Source organism: Procambarus clarkii, chromosome 21 (genome assembly GCF_040958095.1).
Source record: "Procambarus clarkii isolate CNS0578487 chromosome 21, FALCON_Pclarkii_2.0, whole genome shotgun sequence".
Classification (NCBI taxonomy): Eukaryota; Metazoa; Arthropoda; class Malacostraca; order Decapoda; family Cambaridae; genus Procambarus; species Procambarus clarkii.
The window spans coordinates 26,751,283-26,775,089 of record NC_091170.1 but is presented as its reverse complement, the minus strand read 5'-3'; the positions used below and the strand labels follow the sequence as shown (position 1 = coordinate 26,775,089).

The window sequence follows — 23,807 nt, the reverse complement described above, 5'->3', positions numbered from 1 at the left end:
GCGATTTAGTTGATTCTGAAAATCGCATGAACTACAAACTGAAACGAGTATTTTGATACCAGAATGAACACTGTATCACATAAACTGCCATAAGTAGACTCGAACCTTCATAGATTTTTTTTTGGGTGTAGCGTGTGTCTGCATGAGTGTCCCAAACGGGTTGCAGATGGGTGACTTTAGCCGTTTATACTGGTAATGTATTTTGTATTTTGATACCAGAATGAACACTGTATCACATAAACTGCCATAAGTAGACTCGAACCTTCATAGATTTTTTTTTGGGTGTAGCGTGTGTCTGCATGAGTGTCCCAAACGGGTTGCAGGTGGGTGACTTTAGCCGTTTATACTGGTAATGCTTCCCCCATATCATGTATTATATGCATATGTCTGTTTAGGGAATTTTATTCCAATCAATGTACAACCAAAAATAACTGTGTGCAACAAGTATAAACTTGACAAACATAACAAAAGTAAAAACATTTTGTGTGTGTTTGACGCTCACTGATATGTTCCAGCGTTGTTTTATATTTGGCGCTATTCTATCTTACGCTTTGTTGATCTTTTTTACCTACGGGCTCATAGAACATTCTATTGCGAACACATTGACACAAAAATGAATGACGTACATAGAATAATAATGTCATGAGAGTGAAATAAGTATAAACTTTCAAAGCGCCGTATCGCACATGTGTTGTCCAAAATTTTAAGTTCGACTACAGAGCCCTGTGGGATTCCACCGGTGACTTCACGCCAATCTGAGGTCTCACCCTTCACTGTGACACTCTTCTTCCTATTGCTTAGGTACTCCCTTATCCACTGGAGCGCCCTACCAGTTACTCCTGCCTGTTTCTCCAGCTGAGAAGAGATTATATGTTCCTTGATGGAGCCCTGTTGTTTGTGCATAGTTAATCGCCAAGAAAGAGACGTTGTTGTCTTGTCTATATACCGAGTTCTTTGGGGCTTACCGTTCCCTAGCGGGCATGTGAAGGCATAGATGACGTTCGTTTCCTGCAAGGCATTCCGTTTGGTGTCCAGGGAGTTTTTCCATGAGTAGGTTGGCCATTTTTTTGTTTTTGTAGTAAATTGTCAATTGTATTTTCTGATTTTTGTCTGTAGAGATAATCTTCCTATCAAAACGTTATCCTTATCCCTACAGACAAAAAATCAGGAAATACAATTGACAATTTTATAAAATACAATTGACAAATAAATTTATATATATTATATATTATATATATATATATATATATATATATATATATATATATATATATATATATATATATATATATATTTATTTATTTATTTATTTATTTTGGTGTATACTTGCAGCAGGTTTTCTTTCAAACATGTCTCATTGAATATGACCGCATATTCTGTATTTACTATCTACTGATTTAGGGCTTCTATCCCTCTATTTTCTTAGCATCAGGGCTTAGCTGAAATAGGAGTTCTCCAAAACTCATTTTCGTAATTTCAAGGTGAAGAAAAGAAGTGAATTACTATAGAATGTATTACACTTATTTATACAATTTGCACAACGTTTTGAACCTCCATGGTTGGCCATGGAGGTTCCCAATATACCCACATACATGAATGAGTTTGGGTGAATAAATAGGAGCTGCCTCACATGGGCCAATAGGCCTTCAGCATTTCCCTTTATTCTTATATTCTTATGGAAAAGTTTGAAACATACAATATACCCACACACTTCTGAGATTGCCATATACAGTATCCAAGAATTATTCTCACCTATTTTGGTTAATCTATGATAAGCAGCTGTTTACCTGCACACTTCAAAACTATGAAAACACTTACCCTAGGAACCACCAAAACTCCACACTAGCTACATTGTTACATTAAACCATAAAAACTACCCGAGCTCCAATCTTAATTCTTCATTTAAATTAATAAATGCAAACAGGACTCACACATCCATCCTCTGTATGCCAGCAGGATACGCAGAAGATACTGCCGCACCTTCATAAGCATGATGAAGAAAACAAAGGAGATGCCCATCGATCCAAGTAAGTTGGCCAGCCATCGTGGAGTTTCTGTAACGAAAAAACCATGTAGCTGATGGCAAAATTGTTTGAGAGCCACATAATGGGTTCAGGAATTTAAAATGAGAGTATATAAAGTCATGAGAGTTAAACTAGTGATTAATTATACAGCATTTGATTTCCATCTATCATGTACCTTTCATTCATTCAATGGGTATTAGTGGAAAGGCTCGTCATACAATAGTCCTACAAGCAAATCTGAGGTGGGTTATCCTAATTTGGATAAGGGCATAATTATTCTAAAGAAAACCCACCATTGAATGTAATAAAAACTCCAATTCCTGGAGAAACCCTAGTGGCTCCTTAACCCTTTAACTGCGCAATGCGCCTGCAGGCCCACGTCTGGGCTGCGCTACGCGCCTCCAGGTATTTGTATTTTTCATGTTCCATTCAAAACTTTCGCGGCTACATGGGGTTCACATCAGCTTCCTCAGGGCTCTTGTAAATAGACGCCATCTTTAAAAAAAATCATGGTCCACATTCCCATGTGTGAGAGCCTCAGTAGTGAGTGAGCAACCAAGGCTGGCGCTCCCAGCATGAGTGCACAGCACTGCTGTTCAGCGTGTGACCACAGCATCGCCTAATAATGTCAAAATATATATATATAACCTATATTATTTAGCCATGATAGTATTATAGAAGAGCCCGAGTGTGATAATGACTGGGTACAATGTTCAAATATCAGCGATTTAATGCCATTCACGATGTTCACAGCACCATAGCATTATTTCGTCCATCTAGGAATCTTCAAACGACTTCTTAGGTTCCTTTTCAAAATAAACTTGTGGTCAATTATTCATTTACAGGAATTAGTGACCAGGATTGTGGTTATAATTGTGCATTGTGCATTGTGCGTAGTGTTATGGAAGGAGGAATTTTGGTGAGGGAGAGAACTGAGGTAGCCTCACTGTGAGTGGCAACCACTCTCGTTTTGCTCACCATACTAGCTTCGTGGTTCACTATGGGGAACACACATGTACATGGGTATATACAGTGTGTGTGTATATATAATGTAATAACAGCAACAGGGGTATATTGAGTGGAACTATTTTGGTGAGGGAGGTGACGTCGTAATCGTAGCATCGTCTGCTGGCTGCCGTGTGATTTCTCATGCAGTGTATGGTAGCCACTGTACTCTTTGGACACAATACTGGCTTACTTGCTTAGTTCTGGTAAATAAAACCTGTAGATAGGTATATATAACATGTGTAAATAGTGTAATAAAAACAGTAACAGTATAGTGGGAGAAGCAATATTGGCGAGTAAGATGTTGGAGTGAGGGAGGGCCTGTCTGGGTGTGGCTGCTCACACTCGATGTTATGAATGTGTTTATGGTAAATGTATATAGTGTGTGACAGTGTATAGTGTGTCCATGTGTTGTAAATATACATAAATGAACATGAAACATTGGTGTGAATAACTATGATGGGAGGAGCAATGTTGGCGAATACAATGTTGGAGGAGTGAGGGAGGCCTGGCTGGGTGTGACAGCTCACACTCGGGGTGTTCTGAACGTGTTGATGGTGAATGTATATAGTGTGTGACAGTTAGATCCAAATAAGAACACACTTCAAGTGCAGTAAATTCTAGTGTTAATATTTTTGAGCCCGAGAGTATACCTACTTTTAATTTTGTCTAAGTTTTGTGGGACAAGTAATCCTAAAGTGAAGTTAGCATTCAATAGTGATTACAGCCACAGTCAATATATATTTTGCACATCTAAAATTTAAGGATATAGAAATAAACCCATTGTAATTTCAGAAACTATTTAAAAAAAAAAAAAAACTTTGGCTCTGTATGACTTAACATTGTTGCTCTGGAAGTTCCTAGCATTTTTGTGGTTTCATTCATTGTACTGGTGCAGATGCTATTTGGTAATTTCTAGGCAGCAGTGCCCTTATACTTTACCCTACTCACTGTCAAGTAGAAGCAGAGCTTGTACAGACTGCTTGAGGTAGGCAGTCAGAGCCTGGATGTTAACATATGAATGGATGGTAACATAGGAAGGGATAGGGTGTACTCACTGACAGGAAGAGGCAGAGCATGCACGGCCTGCTTGAGGTAGGCAGTGAGAGCCTGGGCTGATGTGGGCTCATACTCCAGCAGGTAGACCGAGAATGCACAGGCCACCCCCAAGTTGTTGGTGGATGTCGGCCACACCCCATTGCGAATCGAGTTGCTGCCAAGATAATGATAGCATATATAAAACCCATTGAGCACCAGAATGCTAATTGGGCTAAATATTATACATGGTATTTTTTTTTTTTTACAAAACTCATAAAAACTTCAACATTAGTCAGAATTAACATTTACCTAACATGGAAATTGGCTAAACCTGTGAACTTTTTCCATGTCACAAAGATAGATTACAACTCTTGGTAGTCAGCGACTCTTAACTCGAAATCCATAAACTGGGAGGCATATGAAGCTAGAACAGAGGACTTTTGGACCTGTAGATTTGTAAACCTCATCCTGGAAACAGTCCTAATCAACATGTTAAACAAGCTACGAGGATGAGCCTCATACATCAATCAGGCTGCAAGCAGCTGCGTCTAACAGCCTGGTTGACCAATCCAGCAACAAGGAAGCCTGATCGAGGACCAGGCCGCGGGAACACTAAGCCCCAAAAACATCTCAATGTAATCTCAAGGTACGAGGGAAGGGGGATGTTCCCTCCATGCTGGATTTTATATTTACCAGGAAAGCGGAAGAGATATTTGACATTCAGTACCTTCCTCCCTTGGGTAAATGTGACCTTGTCTTCTTAGGAGTAAAGTATGCAATGAGTTATAATCTGGAAGAAAATATGGAGGTTGAAGTACAGTAGTTGAAAAACCTGATTTTGGGAGAGGACATTATGGGGAAGGGGACAAACCCATGCATAGTGGCATGTACATTCACTTCTTTTTTTCTTAACAGGAGAAGGATGGTTGGAAGTGTCCTTGTCTCTCTCTTCCTCTGCACTCTATGTATCAGCAACCTTCAGTTTCTTGATTCTGAAATTTCCTTTATCTACAAATCTTGTTCTCACCTTGGTTACCCTTTACATTTTATCAACTGTGCCTATTCTCAAGCTACATGAAATTTCTTTCATCCTAAACCTGTTTCCAACGCTAGTAGCACTGTGCTCTGCCTTCCTTTCATATCTGAACTCAAAACTTTTACTAATACAGTAATTTTCGTCCTCTTGATAAAGCTTGCCTTTTGACAAACTAACACTCTTCGTAGCAATCTAGTTCACGCTGCGCCTCCTCCTGCTTCTAATGCTGCTGGTGTCTACTCTATTTCTTGTCTGTCTTGTCCTCACCAATACTTTGGTGAAACTGGCTGTACACTTAATGACAGACTTAAAGAACACAAAAGAAGCGTTAAGTCTGCAGACACAAACAATGCTCTCTTCTGTCATGTTAGGGATTCTAATCATCCTATTGATTTGTCTTCCTCCAAAATAATCTTTCCTGCCTCTACTCGACACAGATGCCGTCTTGTCAAATCAGCTCTGATACACAACAAACCCAACACGAACCAAAGTCCTGGCTGTTGCTGCTGTCAACTCTTCCCTTTCACAGCAGCTACTCAAATGCTTTAAACTTTCTAACAAACATAACCTAACATAAGCTTACCCTTCCTTTTATCTTTGTCTTTCTCTTGTTTTTATCTTACAATCCCTTTCTTATTCCTTTTATTACACCCTTTATTACACCTTTCCTTCCATACCTTTTGCCTTGCTCTTACCATCCTCTAAGATTTCCATCTCCTCAGCTCTCTCTCATCTATTTATTGCCCTTGCCCCCTTCGAGTTCAGGATGCACCACTGTAAATGCACCAAATATTGAGTTTGATTCTATTAGGAGGCCATTTATGAACTTAACTATTTCTTGATTTTGTTTTCAAGCCTTGTATGTTTGCAAATATGAATGATTTCCCACATTGCGTGTCACTTCTGGTGGGCTTTGGTAGTTCTCCCCCCCACTCTACCCAGGTCCAGGTTGTGTTGGTTTGGAAGTGATTCGTCCAGTTTTGGTAGTAGGACGAATGTTGTGTGGTGTAGTACCTGTGCGCTTGTTGATAATTTGTATTCCAGTCTTGTGGGTATCTCCCTCCCCCTCTGTAATCCTGTAGTGGTTCGATCTGACTGTTCCTCTCTTATATTTTCTACTCTGTTTCTACCTTCCTCTAAAAAATTTCCAGTAGTGTCATATTGATCTTCCCGTCTATAACGCTGTGTACCTCTCACATGGAATTCCAGACACTGAAGATTGTAGCATTTTTTGTCCCTAATTGAAAATTGACATAATTTAGGGTGGAAGTATCTACACCCTGTTCGAAAATGGCATGTACCCCTCGCCAACATGTTCCTGCATTTTCGAGGATACAGAAAATTGCATTTTGCTCCTAATTTTCCATAATTGCATATTTCTTGAGTGTAGAATTTGCAAATATGTTCATTTTTTTAGTTTTTCAAGGTATTTATACCTGAGCCTGTCTTGTCTACCTCTTTATTGGAGCCATCTCCGTCTTTCGTCCCAATTCCTTCATTTATGCACTCTGTCTCACTGTTGCTCTCATTGTTTACATTACCTGTCTCTGCAATATTGCTGTTATTTTGTACCACAATACCCACTTCCTCCACACTACTATTATAGCGAGAGCGGATAACGATAGATCACGACTGTTGATAGTCGGCGACATCAACTTGAAATCCATAGACTGGGAAGCATATGAAGCTAAAACAGAAGATTTTTGGACCTGTAGATTTGTAGACCTGATCCTGGAAACATTCTTGTATCAACATGTTAAACAAGCTACGAGGATGAGGGAACGGGACGTTCCCTCCATGTTAGATTTAATATTTACCAGGAAGGAGGAAGAGATATTTGACATTCAGTACATTTCTCCCTTGGGTAAAAGTGACCATGTCTTTTTGGGAATAAAGTATGCAATGCGTTACAATCTGGAAGAAAATAAGGAGGTTGAAACAGTTGAAAAAACTGACTTCAGGAGAAGACATTATGGCGACCTTAGAAATTTTTAGTGAGTATAATTGGACAGACTTGTTGCTAGGCAAGGAAGTGAATGAGATGTATGTCAAGTTTTGTGAAATATATGATAAAGGCACAAAAAAATTTATACCAAAATAGAGATGCAGAACTAGGAAATAGGATTGGTTCAACAGAAATTGCGAGACGGCCAGAGACCAAAAGACACAAAAATGGAATCAATACAGGAAGAGGCCAAACCCCCAAACATACCAGCGATACAAAGATGCAAGAAACAACTACACGGCAGTGAGGAGAGAGGCAGAAAGAAATTTTGAAAAAGGGATTGCAGACAAATGTACAACAGAACCAGGTCTATTCTATAAATTCATAAACAACAAATTGCAGGTAAAGGATAATATTCAGAGGTTAAAAATGGGAAATAGATTCACGGAAAATGAAAAGGAAATGTGTGAAACACTAAACGAAAAGTTCCAAAGTGTGTTTGTACAAAATGAAATCTTCAGGGAACCAGACACAATAAGAATTCCAGAGAACAACATAGAACACATAGAGGTGTCTAGAGACGAAGTGGAAAAAATGCTCAAGGAGCTCAGTAAGAATAAAGCAGTTGGTCCAGATGGAGTTTCACCATGGGTTCCGAGAGAATGTGCACCTGAGCTCAGCATTCCACTTCAACTGATTTTTCAGGCATCCCTGTTTACAGGAGTTGTAGCTGATGTGTGGAAAGAGGCTAACATAGTTCCAATCTACAAAAGTGAAAGCAGGGATGACCCCCTTAATTATAGACCTGTATCATTGACAAGTGTAACAGTCAAAATATTGGAAAAAATAATTAAAACTAAATGGATAGAACACCTGGAGGAAAACGATATAATATCAGATAGACAGTATGGTTTTCGATCTGGAAGATCCTGTGTAACGAACTTACTCAGCTTTTATGATCGAGCCACATAGATTTTACAGGAAATAGATGGTTGGGTTGACTGCATCTATCTGGACCTAAAAAAGGCTTTCGACAGAGTTCCCCCATAAGAGGGTGTTCTGGAAACTGGAACATATTGGAGAGGTGACAGGTAAGCTTCTAACATGGATGAAAAATTTCCTGACAGAAAAATGAGGGCCGTAATCAGAGGCAAGGTATCGGATTGGAGGAATGTCACGAGTGGAGTACCACAGTGTTCAGTTCTTGCACCGGTAATGTTCATTGTCTACATAAACGATCTACCAGATGGAATACAGAATTACATGAACATGTTTGCTGATGATGCTAAGATAATAGGGAAGATAAGAAACCGAGATGATTGTCATGCCCTTCAAGAAGACCTGGACAAAATAAGTATATGGAGCAATACTTGGCAGATGGAATTTAATGTGAATAAATGCCATGTTACGGAATGTGGAATTGGAGAACATAGACCCCACACAACCTCTAAATTATGTGAGAAATCTTTAAAGAATTTTGACAAAGAAAAGAGATCTAGGGGTGGTTCTAGATAGAAAACTGTTACCAGAGGACTACATTAAGAACATTGTGCGAGGAGCCTATGCTACACTTTCTAACTTCAGAATTGCTTTTAAATACATGTATGGAGAAATACTAAAGAAATTGTTCACGACTTTTGTTAGACCAAAGCTGGAATATGCAGCGGTTGTATGATGCCCATATCTTAAGAAGCACATCAACAAACTGGAAAAGGTGCAACGACATGCCACTAAGTGGCTCCCAGAACTGAAGGACAAGAGCTACGAGGAGAGGTTAGAGGCATTTAATATGAAAAAACTAGAAGATAGAAGAAAAAGAGGCGATATGATCACTACGTTCAAAATAGTAACAGGAATCGATAAAATTGATAGGGAAGAATTCCCGAGACCCGGAACTTCAAGAACAAGAGGTCATAGATTTAAACTAACGAAACAAAGCTGCCGGAGAAATATAAGAAAATTCACTTTTGTAAACAGAGTGGTAGATGGTTAGAACAAGTTAGGTGAGGTGGTGGAGGCCAAAATTGTCAGTAATTTCAAAGCATTATATGACAAAGAGTGCTGGGGAGACAGGATACCACGAGCGTAGCTCTCATCCTGTAACTACACTTACGTAATTACACATACACAGTAATGTGCATTACAGTGTGTACATAGTAAGTCGAGTCCAATATTCTTTGAACTACATACTAACATTAAATGTCTGACATCACTGATATTTTTCTTTGTTGTGATGCTTTCTCCTAAACCTACTATCTTCTCAATGATTTGTTCATCTTTTGTTACTCTGTTTATCCTAGCTAGTGTTATCTTTTCTAAACACCCAAAAATGATTATGGACTCCCAATCTTCTATCTTATTAATATCTTATCTGATTAATACCTCTATCTTATATTCTATCTATTAATATCTTTATAATTATATATAAAGACAATTATAAAGTACAGTATTTATAATCGAGGAAGAATCATATTGAAGAGTACAGTATACACGAGAAATTAATTTGATTTTCTTATATATTATGTACTGTATATCTATTATATCATAATGATTATTGATAATTTTGTGACAAATGTATTCCCAATATGTCATGAGCATCCATGATGACTTCGAAGTAGCTCGATATATACTACCATGCACATGTACACAATACAGTACTCACCGAAAGCGAAAGTAATTTCTGATGATCATCTGGCGATAAAACTTAAGGAAGTCAACAAAGGAATCAGTGGTGCCCAGGTCCTTTATCTGGACCCTGGGTGTTGCCACAGCACTACGAGCTTCTGCCATGATTGTCTAGTCACCCAAATCCAGCTGTCAACGCTGAACTATTTACTCTTCTGCTCAGGCAACTTATCACTGATCAAGTCAATCAAGGCACATGAACCTTTTGCCACACACCCGCTCTGGTGTTGTTGACACTATTCTTTCTCTCAATGATGTTCTTGTCTGCTTTACTTTTGACACTATTGCAACTGCTGTTTCTGATGTTTTAAGTGAAGAGAACCAAACTTATTACAGTACTGTATAAGTAACATTAGTTTTGGCATCTCTACTGCAAATTAATTGGATCCTGTGCCACAGTTTTCTTTGTTTTCAATTTCATTCACTTTACTGCTAAACTAAAAATCACCCAGTCTGCTGATGACGGAGCAACAATCACTGTTAATTGTTGCTAATTTACCAACATTAACTTTTTAATATATATGAGGTTCTTCGCTGTTTCTGATACCACTTGGGATACACCTTGTGTTTTCAACCATCTCTCTCTGCTTGTTTTTCTTCAACAGTACACCTGTGAATATAAAAATAATATCTATGCATAAAATTTCAAATGGCTGAATCCTAACTTTAAATACAAGCTTCTATAATTAAAACAAACATGACAGATCTTTGATTAATATTAAAACCCAGAACTTACAATGTGCAGGATCGGCCTAAGCATTCATTAATCCTCCATCTTAATGGAGCTCCCTCACAAGCAAATATCCAAGTTTTATAGCTTTACATTAAAAGTTACAGTATTTGAGTGATCTGGATGGAGACTACCACAGAACTGAACCCTGATAAGCCTAAAAAGGAAAATTGTAAAATAGGGGTTCTTTTTGGAAGAATGTGTTAAGTGTTAACCCAAATGTGTTGATTTGTAAGGAAAAGACATTTGGAATTTCTGGCAGAGCAGTGGCTAGTTGTGCACATGAGCACACATTGCAGCACAACTGCAATGTGCAGTTGTGCACATTGTCACACACACACACAACAATAATCTTTTAACACTTTCGCGCTCTCGGCGAAGGTCACTCAGCCAACCGTATGTGCGCGCGGCGTTTTTATCGCTTAAGCGTAAAAACAAAAATGTGTATACTCTTTTTACTTTTCTGACCTTAGTTTTCATGCTACGTATTTCGTTTTGGTACCAACGTGTTCGCAATAAAATTCTCTAGAAGAACATCAGTAAGAAAAGTCACGAAAGCTATAGAGATACCAGCATGAAATAAATAACTACGAAGATGAGTCGCCGTGAGCGCTCAACAGCAACAAAATGTTTTTACTCTTGGGATTATTATCACCTCTACAATTGTCCTACAGCCTTAATTTTGGTATCAATGGACTCCCAATAAAATTCCCAACACGGTGATATGAATATAATCGTAGAATAATGGTCCCGGCCCACCTGCAAGAGTGTGGGAAGTGGGCGCACTGTTACCCGGTAACGGCGACCGGACGACACACGCGCGAAACGTTGCTTTGAAAGTTTATACTTATTTCACTGTTCTGATATTATTATTGTATGTATGTCATTCATTTTTGTGGCAATGTTTTCGCAATAGAATGTTCTATGAGCTAAATTATACTACACAAACTTGGACCAAATAGGTGTACTTACCAAGGGAAGGCTGGTTGTGGAACAGTAAGTTGAGCATTTGTTCTTCACTCCACCTTCTTCAGGTTCTTCATTCCTGAAGTTGCTCAACAGATGGTTTGTAGGTGGAGTGAAGCTGTTGCGGGTGGTTACTTCTTCACCACCCAATACACCTGTTTCCGGTGGTAATTGGTGTAGCAGGGAACAACACAGAGTGCAACACCACAGGTCTTGCATCCATAGTTCGTGTCCTTCCTTTTACCGGACCGTGCGCATGCATGACACTTGAGACGTTTGGGCAGTCTGTAAATTTCATGTTTCAGTTTGTAGTTCATGCGATTTTCTGAATCAACAATAGGGCGGCCAGGTCTTCTCGCTGGTGGTGTAACAGGAGTTGCAGGAGAGTCAGATTCATCTGATAAAACAGTTTCGTCAACTGTCAGTGTGGCAGACATGTCGGGTTCAGATTCGTTGTCTGCTTCATCTTGAGGTGGTGTAGTGAACAAAGGCCGCCTCACACCAGATGGTCCGGGAGTTGGCATGGCGTCAGCATTGGCAGGAGCTGTGTCATCATTTATGTCTGGAGCGTGCCGCAAGTGTTGAGATGATGATGTTGTTTTAGGCCACTCCTCTGTGTCCCAGTGCAATAGGGCCCAGATTGCCACTTCGTGGAACTGTAGCAATGTTAGCTTTTTTCGATCAGTTGTGTTGTATTTGTACAAAACATAGGCATTATGCAATGCCATTTGCAGGAAATAAAAGGTAATCTTTTTGGTCCACTTGTGAGTTTTCCTGGTAAAATGGTAATATTTAACCATTTGATCGAAGTGGTCCACACCTTTCATGAACTTATAGTACTCGCAAATTGCAGTCGGTTTGTTCACTGTTACCTGTTGTATTCCACTTGTTCCGTCTCGGTTGCGAATTCGCTTCCTTCGCTGAACTCGCTGAGTATCTGCATTGTGGATGTTGGTAATGATTGAAACCACTCGCTTGTCTTTCCACAGGAGAATGAAGGTATTATCTTTGCGGCGGTATACTGTGGTATCCAGTGGAAGTTTACCCTTGGCTAGAGCTTGCAATACCTTTGGGGCGCCACGTAGCATTCTAATTGTGCCACATGTGTACACCCCAAGTTCTCTCAATGTTTCTGTCAGGGTAACCAAGTTGTAGTAATTATCCATGTACAAATGGTAACCCTGGTTCACTAAAGGCTGCATCAACCCCGTTACTGTATCCACTATCGTCTTACCAATACCTGAGTATACGTCAAAGTCATATATGTACCCAGAGACAGATTCAGCAAGCATATAAAGTTTCACACCATACTTGTCTGGTTTGTTTGGATTGTACACTTTGAAGGATAGTCGGCCTCGCCATGGCATTGTACCCTCATCCAAACACAACTCTTTCTTGGGGATGTAAACTTGAGCAAACCTCTCTTTCAAGTAATCCATCACTGGTCTCACTTTTATCAACTTATCACGATTGTTCACGGGCACTGCATTGGTATTGAATGTGTGGAAAAACTGGTTTATATGCTGGAATCGTCTGGACGGCATGAACAAGCTGAAGAAACGAGCATGCCATGGCTTTGCTGTTTGCCAATACATCCTCATAGTTGGGAGCCTAATTATGCTCATCAATATGAACAGTCCTAGGAATCGCGCCATTTCACTCACCTTCACTGGGGTCCAAATATCTGATACATTTTCATTGGCCATCCGGAATAACTGCGAGGCGTACAAATTTGTTTCAACGGTAAAGAACTCAAGGAGGGCACGCGTGATGAACAATTGAATATAAGCCAGTGCACTAGTAGGCTTGGGAATTTTCAGTCCAGGATTTCCAGTAAAATCATCAACAACTGGAGAAGTATTGCTACGACTCCAGCCCTCACCAGCCCCAGCCTGCCGAGTACGTACTGTACGTGTACGCCTTTTAGCAGGCTCGAATGAATCCTCATCACTTTCCTCATCACTTATACTTTCAGAATCACTTGGCGCAATTTGTCGTGTTCCTACGACGAGTAACATGTCTGGTAGCTACTTTTCTAGGTAGCCTAGATGCACCACGTGTGCGCCGAGATGGAGGAGGAGGAGGGGGTCGCGGTGCCTCCTCTTCCTCGGTGAGGGCCTCAGTCTCCTCATCACTCGTTGCCGTATCATTCCCTCTAGCTCTAGGTACACTATAATCGTTGTGGGTTCCAAAATCTTCCTCCAATACCTCTGCATCACCTTCAGCTTCTGATAAATCCTCCACAAGGCCTGGAATTTTCGTTGGTGTGAGCTTCACTCCGCTCCACTTCTTAAAAATTTGGGTTATTTTGTCCACTCTCGATGACCTGGAGGCTTCCTTGGGCGTAGAAGTGCTTGGGCCTTGACCTTGATCCATTTTTGATGAAGTAATTGGGTATAATCCACACGGAAACGGGTAAAAATGCTCGAGTTTGGCGCGCAAGGGGAGCGTGACCGACTCACGACACGTGACACGAAAACAATGGGCCCGTCACGTGACCGGGTAGGCCGACGCGCCAGGCAGCCTAGTGGTGAGAAAGAGAACTTCATGGCGCGTCGTTTGAAACAAACCCCAATGAAATCGGATTAAAATTGAATTTTATACAAATATTTTAAAAGAGGACATAACTTTATGTCCACTATGCGTTTACGTTAGACGAAACAGGACGCGCCGGCGCGTCCAGATAGCGCGAAAGTGTTAAATTAATAACACAAGTGATTCAACAAGAGGCTCACAACAGTCACTATACAAGGCACTTTACATCATCACAGTTACTAGTCTTGCTCCACACCCACAAAACTTTACAGTCCTATGCAGGCATTACCTACAGTATGCAAATTTTGGATACTTGGCTAAGATTCCTGGCAGTACATCACTATAAATGAAGTACTTACACATTTATTGGACTCCATTGATGGCGTTATCTCTGAATTCCGCAATTTTTTCACATTCCATTATGCAATGACACAAAGTATGCAAATAGTTCTGCTGACAGAGTTTACATTTAGTCAAATCTACATCAGCAGATGTTACAAACTCCCAGAGGTACTTGTAGCCAAGTCCAAGACTAGTAGTGGTGACATCTAGAAGTCTACTAACCTTATTGGATGACCCATGGGCGTGCGGTTCTTCCTGCATAATAGAATGATGATAGATGGAGGAACTGGTGTAAATTTCACTTTCCCTCAAGTCTACAAGATTTTGTTGATGTTATTTATTATTTATTTATTTATATACAAGAAGGTACATTGGGTTTGTGAGAATACATACCATGGTATTTAAAGTCTTGTAAAGCCACTAGTACTCGCAGCGTTTCGGGCAGGTACTTAATCTAACAGAACTTTAGGTAGGTAAATTCTAGCAGAATTAATAAAATGATAGCAGATACATTGCAAGAAAAAAATGAGATGAGAGAGATTAGTAAGTACAGCATATTAAAGCACATTGGTATATTAAAGCGCTGACTGATTACATTCACAGCTTGATTGGTTATTTAAACAAGATTAATAGGCACCATACAGCAAATTGATAGCACATATAAGAAGATAGCAATGATCACAATGGTAAAGTTGTTCGGATTGGGTACATAAAGATTGGGTAGCACTTGATACAGTGCAATTTTAAAGCAACAAGATAAAAAACTATGAAGATGAAATTAGGTATTTTTAGTTTTGTTTTTGAATGATGCAAAAGTTGGACAACTTTTCAATTCATTAGGGAGTGAGTTCCATAGACTGGGCCCCTTTTGCATAAAGTGTTTATACAGATTAAGTTCAACTATGGGGATATCAAAGAGATATTTATTTCTGGTGTGGTGATAATGGGTCCTATTACATCTGTCCAGGGAAAGTTTCAGAGCAGGATTTGCATTTAAGAACAGGGTTTTGTAAATGTAGTTGACACAAGAGAATTTGCGGAGAGAGATTATGTTTAGCATGTATAGGGAGTTAAACAAGGGGACCGAGTGTTGTCTGAAAGCAGAGTTTGTTATGTTCCCGGAATATTACAAGTAAGACTTTTGTGTTATTGTATCTGGAATTTGCAATTAGATTTGTGACAAGATTGTAAAGTAATGTAACTACTTTAACCACTGATTAATTTCTACAATCTACAGGATCTACAATTTCCCAACTAACAGAATCCAATGTGTAATAGTTAACAAAATAAAATCCGGTCCATCAACTGAAGAGCTCAGTCCCCCAGGGTGTGCTTGCTCCAGTACTTTTTCTCATTCTCATATCGGACATAGACAAGAACACAATCTATAGTACTGTATCATCCTTTGCAGATGACACTAGGATTTTTATGAGTAGACAACATAGAGGACACGGCAAACCTCCAATCAGATTTAAATCAGGTCTTTCTATGGGCTACAGAAAATAATATGGTGTTTAACGAAGATAAGTTCCAGCTCATGCACTACGGAAAAAAATGAAAAAATAAAAATTGAAACCACGAATAAAACTCGGTCAAATCATAACATAGAACGAAAAGGCAAAGTAAAGGATTTGGGTGTACTCAAGTCAGAAGACCTTACCTTTAACTACTGTGATGCGCCGAGTTTACTGTGACATTCCCCCTGTGCGCATGAAATTAAGTATTCCCAAAAAATTATTTTCTTTTTAAAATTATAAATTCCCTTCCCTGAACATATCTATGTAAAAATAAATACCAATTTCCACTTACTTTGGCTGTGGGGACATGGACAAGGTGCGCTCTGACGTTATCAGGGGCTGGTCGCCCGTGCGTGAAGCTCCCAGACACGGTCACACGGGCCATTCAAGCACCGCGTGTTGCCACAAATATATTTTCAATTATTTGTCCAAGCCTAATTACAATATCACACTGTCTAGTGGATGTTTTATGCCACCCGTACATATAATTCTCCGTTCTAAACATGTCATAGGTCTTTATACTCGTGCTTTCTGGCCTTCGTGTGTCAATGACTGCTCTTGTCTTCCCTAATTTCCTGAAATATTGCAACAAGAAGGCAGAGTTTGTTATAGTTCTGATAGCAGATTTTTGCCGAATGATGATGAGCTTGAGGTAATATGCAGTGGTTGAACCCCATGCACAGATACCATATGTAAGAAAAGGATAGATTAGCAAGTAGTATAATAAGAGGAGAGCATGGTGGGGAACATTATATCTGATTTTAGAAAGTATACCGACCATTTTTGAGATTTGTTTGGCTACGTGTTGTATGTGGGTTCTGAAGTTGAGCCCCTTGTCTATGTATAGGCCAAGGAACTTTCCCTCATTTTTATTGCTAATGATAACATGAGTTTGAAGCACAAGTTAGGACACTATGAGGATGACATTAGGTACTTTTTGGTTTTACTTTTGAATAAGGAATAGGTTGGAAATATTTTTTATTCATTACAGGGCGAGATCCGTAGACTGGGTCCTTTTATTTGCATGGATTTAGTTTGACTCTGGGGATATAAACCAAGCTTCGTCTTGAGGCAAAGCTCAACACCTTAAGCCATATTAATGCTTTGTCTACAGTGCATTCTCTCTCTCTCAAATCATATACTGTACACTGATGGTACCCTACACCACCCCATGGGTGCAGCTGGGAGTGCAGTTGTCCTGACAATGGGCAATGGCTTATACTGTATTTTGAGTGGGGAGTTCGTATAAAAAACTGGGGCCTCTACCCTTCAGACTGAACTATTTGCCTTGCTTCTTGCACTGAAATGTGTATGTCTCCAAACTTGATACATTAATTGTAAGTGACTATCATCCTTAATTGCTCTCAACTCTAAGACATAAATGTAACATGCTCATGTCTGAAGCTAGACACAAATTCTAGACACACCAGGGACACATTCTAAATATATAAAAAAAAAAAATAAAAAACTGTTGGCATTCTTTCTAAGAGCAGATATTATGTACCCCGCCCTGCCCTGATGACTCTCTATTACTCCCTCATCTATCCATATCTCAACTATGGTATTTGTGCTTGGGGTTCTACTACCCAAAATCATTTACGTCCTCTAATTACTCAACACAAAGCTGCTATTAGGACAATATCCAACTCTGGCCCCAGACATCACTCGGTACCCCTACTCAAATCTCTGAATATGTTAGACATTAAGTCACTGCACATTCTCTCATGTGTATTACACATATATAAAACGCTAAACTGTAATGTCAATCCTGACCTCAAAAGCTTCATAGAAGGTTGTAACAGAACCCATGAGCACCACACCAGAAATAAATACAGTTTTGATATTCCTAAAGTACGACTTAATCAAACTAGAAATGCTCTACAAATCAAGGGACCCAGATTGTGGAATGACCTTCCCAACCATGTTAAAGACTGTGCCTCTCTCAACCAGTTTAAGATAAAAACGAAGCTATACCTAATAAATTCCCTGTAACCTACCTTACCCCTCTATTGTCAACCAATGTCTGTTTTTTTTAAAGAGTGCTGTTTGTCAACAGAATTGTATTTGTGCTGCTTTTTCAGCTATGTTTTCATTCCATGTTTTCATTTTACTCTTTATGCTCAATTAGTATTAAGCTTTAGTCATTTAAGTTTTTCATGCCCGAAACTCTTTGCGTAATAGTGGCTTTAGGCATTGTATGTACTAGCCCTAACTATAAATCCATCACTCTTTGTAAAATCTCTTGTATGTATGTACCTTACCTAAATAAACATTTGATTTGATTTGAAATACAACAAAATTATTAATGATGGGAACAGAGTCCATTTCATGTGGACCCCATCTCATGTTGGCCTCCAAATGCAAGATAGAGCTAGATGCAAGATAGAGCAAGATGAGTTAGCCAAAGAATCTGCCTTTAAAGGAGAAATTGAGTATAACCTTGGATTGTCAATAAGCAGTCTGAGAGCAATAGTACACCAAGAAGGTCAACAAAATCTTGTAGGTTTGAGGCAAAGTGAAATCAACACCAGAAGGTCAACAAAATCTTGTAGGTTTGAGGCAAAGTGAAATCAACACAAGTAATTCCATTTATCATCATACCATCGTGCAAGAAGAGCTACACGTCTAATAAAATGCCCGAAACGCTTTGCGTAATAGTGGCTTTAGACATTGTATGTACTAGCTCTATCTATAAACTCATCAATATTTGTATCACCCTGTTACGACCCTTGGTTCCTCAATTGGAAACCAGAGGTCAAATTGAGCTAAATAAACTACCTTATAGTAGTGGGACGCAAGGAAAGGTGTATTTGTTTGTACCTTCCCTGCCAGACGTAAGACGATTCTTGTTTCTCAAAGAGCATTTAAAGACTGAGCTTGGGGTTGATTATTAAGTAAATAAATAAGCATCAACTATGTTTACATATGATTAGAAAGTGTTAAAGTAGATCTGAGTAAATTTGGATATAGGGCTGCTGTACGATTAGTTGGGTAATCTGCCGGCAGCGAGGCAGCTGAGGAAGGAGACTGGAGACGGTCTGCCTTCTCTGGGCTGGCGTTGTGGTGAAAAAGAACTTCCTCCTCTACCTCTTGTCTCTCTATTTCTGTATCTAATTACCAAGATAAGTATACTGTATTGTGTCCACATTGTCTGGCATAGGCGTGTTCTAATGTGTAGAGTATTATACTTTGTATGAATTAGGTGTTCCTAGTGTTTATATGCCTAGTTATTCTAAAGGGGTCCCAGTGGAACCACGTGGTCTCCCTACCCTAAGCTGACTCAAGCTTCAAGTTCTTCACTAGTAGTACTTTACCCTAGCTTGTTCTCAGTGTAAACCTTGTATCCTGCTTATGTGGACCAAGGCTTTTAACGTAAGATAGTGTGGTAAAGTAATTATTATTATTGGTGTGAATGTATATGGGGGGTTGTTAAGGGGTTAATAAATAAGTTAGTTAGTTAAAGGAGTATCCATTCTTCCTGTGTAGGAGATCTATGATCAACCTCTAGACTGACATTATCTGGTAGCCAATTAATATTCACTGTTATTTTTATTTGGGGGCCGGGCCTTACTGATCTCCACTGCTAGAGATACATCTTTATTCTAACTACTGCCCTTACATCCATTTAATACTAGATCCCCCCATAGAACATACTCATATTTATAACACACCCCTTGTATGCATGTACTTTACTTGAATAAACATTAGAATTTGATTTGAAAATCAGCAGACTTCTAGAAGTTACTGCTGCTCGGCTTAGACTCGGTTACAAGTATCTCTGAGAATTTTCATTATTTGCTGATATAGACCTGACAAAATGTGAACTGTGTCAACAAAATTATTCACACACCTTTCGTCACTATGTGATGGAGTGAGAAAAGATACACGAATTCAGAGACAATTCTATGACAAATGTTCAAGAGATGTGTAAATATTTTATTCAAAATAATCTGCTGCCAGAAATCTTAGCCAAATATCCCCAGTTTGCTAAGTGTTACCTTGACCTTGAATCTCGGTCCAGAATCTCGCCTCGGCCTCGGGCAGAATCTATCTGCCCGAAATGCTATGCATGTTAAGTAGCTATCTCTCAGAATGTTTGGTAATATGTTTATTGTTTGTGATGTGTGTCTATGTATGTATTAACACGTTGTACTGAACGGGGTGAGAATAGCTTGAGCTACCTCATCCCTTTGTGTGTATTTTACCTCAATAAATTACCTAAATAATATTTTATTACAATAAATAAATAATATTTACCTAATAATATTTTACCTAAACAATTATAGACCAATATCAAATCTACCCATTCTATCAAAAATATTTGAAAAAATTATTTACAAACAGCTCTATTCCTACCTCGTAAAATTCGACATACTCAGCCCCTGCCAGTTTGGCTTCCGGTCCCAAAAGAGCACCAACGATGCAATCATTAGTCTCCTTGACGTTATCTACTCAGCCCTTGACAAAAATGAGTTTCCGATTGGACTCTTCATTGACCTAAGAAAAGCCTTTGATACTGTTAATCACAACTACCTCTTACTTAAACTCCAGCATTATGGAATCCGAGGCCTTGCCCTTGACTACATCCGATCCTATCTTAGTGACAGACACCAATATGTAACCATCAATGATACAACTTCTTCCACTCTACCAATTACTGTTGGAGTGCCACAGGGCAGCATCTTAGGACCTCTTCTATTTCTTATATATATAAACGATCTGCCTAATGTCTCTAATATTCTCAAACCTATATTGTTTGCTGACGATACTACCCTTATCTATTCAAACCTCAACCCACATACACTAAATAATGTTGTGAATAATGAATTAAAAAAAGTCCACTTATGGATGTCAACGAACAAACTAACATTAAACATCGAAAAGACTTACTACATCTTATTTGGAAGCAAATCATCAAATGCAATTCAGCTACAGATAGACAACATTAACATCAGTAATAAAAATGATGGCAAGTTTCTTGGCCTATTCCTAGACAAGAGACTCAACTTCAGCACCCACATTCAACACATAACTAAGAAAGTCTCTAAGACAGTTGGTATACTCTCCAAAATCAGATATTATGTTCCTAACTCTGCTCTCCTCTCACTATATTATGCACTAATCTACCCCTATCTTAATTATGGTATCTGTGCATGGGGTTCAACCACTGCAAGCCCATCATCACACAGCAAAAATCTGCTATCAGAATAATAACTAACTCTGCTTTCAGACAACACTCAGCTCCCTTGTTTAAATCCCTAAACTTGCTAAATATTAACTCCCTCCACACATTCTCTTGTGTCAACTACATTTACAAAACCCTGTTCTTAAATGCAAACCATGCTCTGAAACTCTCCCTGGACAGATGTAATAGGACCCATTATCACCACACCAGAAATAAATATCTCCTTGATATCCCCAGGGTCAAACTTAATCTGTGTAAACACTCTATGCAAATTAAGGGACCTAGTCTATGGAACTCACTCCCTAGTGAATTGAAAAACTGTAAAACTTTTGCCTTATTTAAAAGCAAAACCAAAAAGTACCTAACTTCATCTTCTTAGTTTCCTACACTGAGCTTTAAATTTGCTCTGTACCTAGTGTTACCCAATCTCCTAATTTTTATGTAATATCAAACAACCTTATCATTGTGTTCATTGCTGTCTTCTTTTATGTGCTAGCCATATGCTGTATTGTGACTACCAATTTTTGTCAACTACCATTCAAGCTGTCATTGCAATCAATCTTATATTGTTTCTGCTGTATTGTGCCTACCAATTTTTGTCAACTACCATTCAAGCTGTCATTGCAATCAATCTTAGCTACCTATGTGCTTTAATATACTGTACCTACAATTTTCTCTCATCTTCTTTTTTTTTCATTTCATGTAACTGTTATCATTTTTTTGTCTATAAATTTTGCAAGTATTTACCTCCTTAAAATTTTCTTAGATTAAGGACCTGCCCGAAATGCTGCGCGTGCTAGTGGCTTTACAAGACTGTAATTACCATATTTGTATCCTCACATTCCTTATGTACATTCTTGTATATGCATAAATAAATAAATAAATAAATAAATAAATAAACTTATTTCAATTTCAATGTTAAGTGGCTTTGCAAGAATGTAAAAATATCACTCTCACAACCCATTGCTCCTTCTTTTAAATTTATTTATTTATATACAAGAAGGTACATTGGGTTTATGAGAATACATAGCATAGTATTTACAATCTTATAAAACCACTAGTACTCGCAGCGTTTCGAGCAGGTCCTTAATCTAACATAATTTTAAGGAGGTAAATTCTAGCAGAATTAATAAAATGATAACAGATACATTGCAAGAAAAAAATGAGATGAGAGAGATTAGTAAGTAAAGCACAATGGTATATTAAAGCTCTGATTGATTACATTGACAACTTGATTGGTAATTTAAACAAGATTAATAGACACCATACAGCAGATTGATAGCCCATATAAGAAGACAGCAATGATCACAATGGTAAAGATGTTCAGATTGGGTACATAAGGATTGGGTAGCAATAGATACACTGTAATTTTAAAGCAAAAGGTAAAAAACTATGAAGATGAAATTAGGTACTTTTTAGTTTTGTTTTTGAATGTCACAAAAGTTGGACAGCTTTTCAATTCATTAGGGAGCGAGTTCCATAGACTAGGTCCCTTTTTTTTTTTTTTTTTTTTTTTTGGAGATATATACAATTGTTACATTCTTGTACAGCCACTAGTACACGTAGCGTTTCGGGCAAGTCCTTAATCGTATGGTCCCTGGAATACGATCCCCTGCCGCGAAGAATCGTTTTTTCATCCAAGTACACATTTTACTGTTGCGTTAAACAGAGGCTACAGTTAAGGAATTGCGCCCAGTAAATCCTCCCCGGCCAGGATACGAACCCATGACATAGCGCTCGCGGAACGCCAGGCAAGTGTCTTACCACTACACCACGGAGACTGCAATTTGCATAGAGTGTTTACACAGATTAAGTTTGACTCTGGGGATATCAATGAGATATTTACTTCTGGTGTGGTGATAATGGGTCCTATTGCATCTGTCCAGGGAGAGTTTCAGAGCAGGATTTGCATTTAAGAACAGGGTTTTGTAAATGTAATTGACACAAGAGAATTTGTGTAGCGAGATTATGTTTAGCATGTTTAGTGAGTTAAACAAGGGGGCTGAGTGTTGTCTGAAAGCAGAATTTATTATTATTCTGATAGCAGATTTTTGCCGAGTGATGATGGACTTGCAGTGGTTGAACCCCATGCACAGACACCATAATTAAGATAGGGATAGATTAGTGCATAATATAGAGAGATGAGAGCAGAGTTAGGTACATGATATCTGATTTTGGAGAGTATCCCAACTATTTTAGAGACTTTCTTAGTTATGTATGTGGGTGCTAAAGTTGAGTCTCTTGTCTAGGAATAGGCCAAGAAACTTCCCATCATTTTTATTGCTAATGTTTACATTATCTATCTGAAGCTGAATTGCATTTGTAGATTTGCTTCCAAATAAGATGGAGTAGGTCTTTTGTATGTTAAGTGTTAGTTTGTTGGTTGACATCCATAAGTGGACTTTTTTTAGTTCATTATTAACAACATTATTTAGTGTATGTGGGTTGGGGTTAGAGTAGATGAGGGTAGTTAGCTTAGTTTTTAACCTATAATTAGTATGAACTTAATTAAGAAAACAAAATGAGATCAATAATTAATTTCAATAAATGACATAAATCAGTACAATTTAAAATTTAAAAAGAATAGGGTAAGATTAGATTTAAGAGTAAAATTTTACAATGATACTGAGGTAGATGCTTGCATAGGTGCATGGAGACTTGACAGATGTTACGAACCCGAATCCAGCGTCCGGGCCTGGAGCAGTGACGACCACGCCATCTGTGGGTCAGCTCCCGAAACCCCCTCCAAATGGACGACGACACCTGGTGAGGACGAGGTGTACTGGCCACGAGGGCCAG

At 38.8% G+C, this 23,807-nt stretch overlaps 2 protein-coding genes across 2 annotated transcripts in view; both read right to left on the bottom strand.

The window, feature by feature from the left end:
- The window catches only part of LOC123760671 (carnitine O-palmitoyltransferase 1, liver isoform), a 100,934-nt gene that overhangs the window by 75,263 nt on the left and 1,864 nt on the right, over window positions 1-23,807 (bottom strand). Inside the window, exons 2-4 of the mRNA XM_045746451.2 lie at window positions 9,711-10,343; window positions 4,088-4,242; window positions 1,932-2,054 (exon numbers count right to left, since the gene is read on the bottom strand). Of these exons, the coding sequence (XP_045602407.1) occupies window positions 1,932-2,054; window positions 4,088-4,242; window positions 9,711-9,838 (406 nt within the window). The 5' untranslated portion in view covers window positions 9,839-10,343. The remainder of the gene's footprint in view (window positions 1-1,931; window positions 2,055-4,087; window positions 4,243-9,710; window positions 10,344-23,807) is intronic.
- Window positions 10,304-13,135, bottom strand: LOC138367219 (piggyBac transposable element-derived protein 4-like). Its single transcript, XM_069328625.1, has 2 exons — window positions 12,741-13,135; window positions 10,304-10,343 (listed from the first exon to the last, which is right to left on the bottom strand). Exons 1-2 carry the CDS (start codon window positions 13,133-13,135, stop codon window positions 10,304-10,306), a joined length of 435 nt encoding a protein of 144 aa, XP_069184726.1.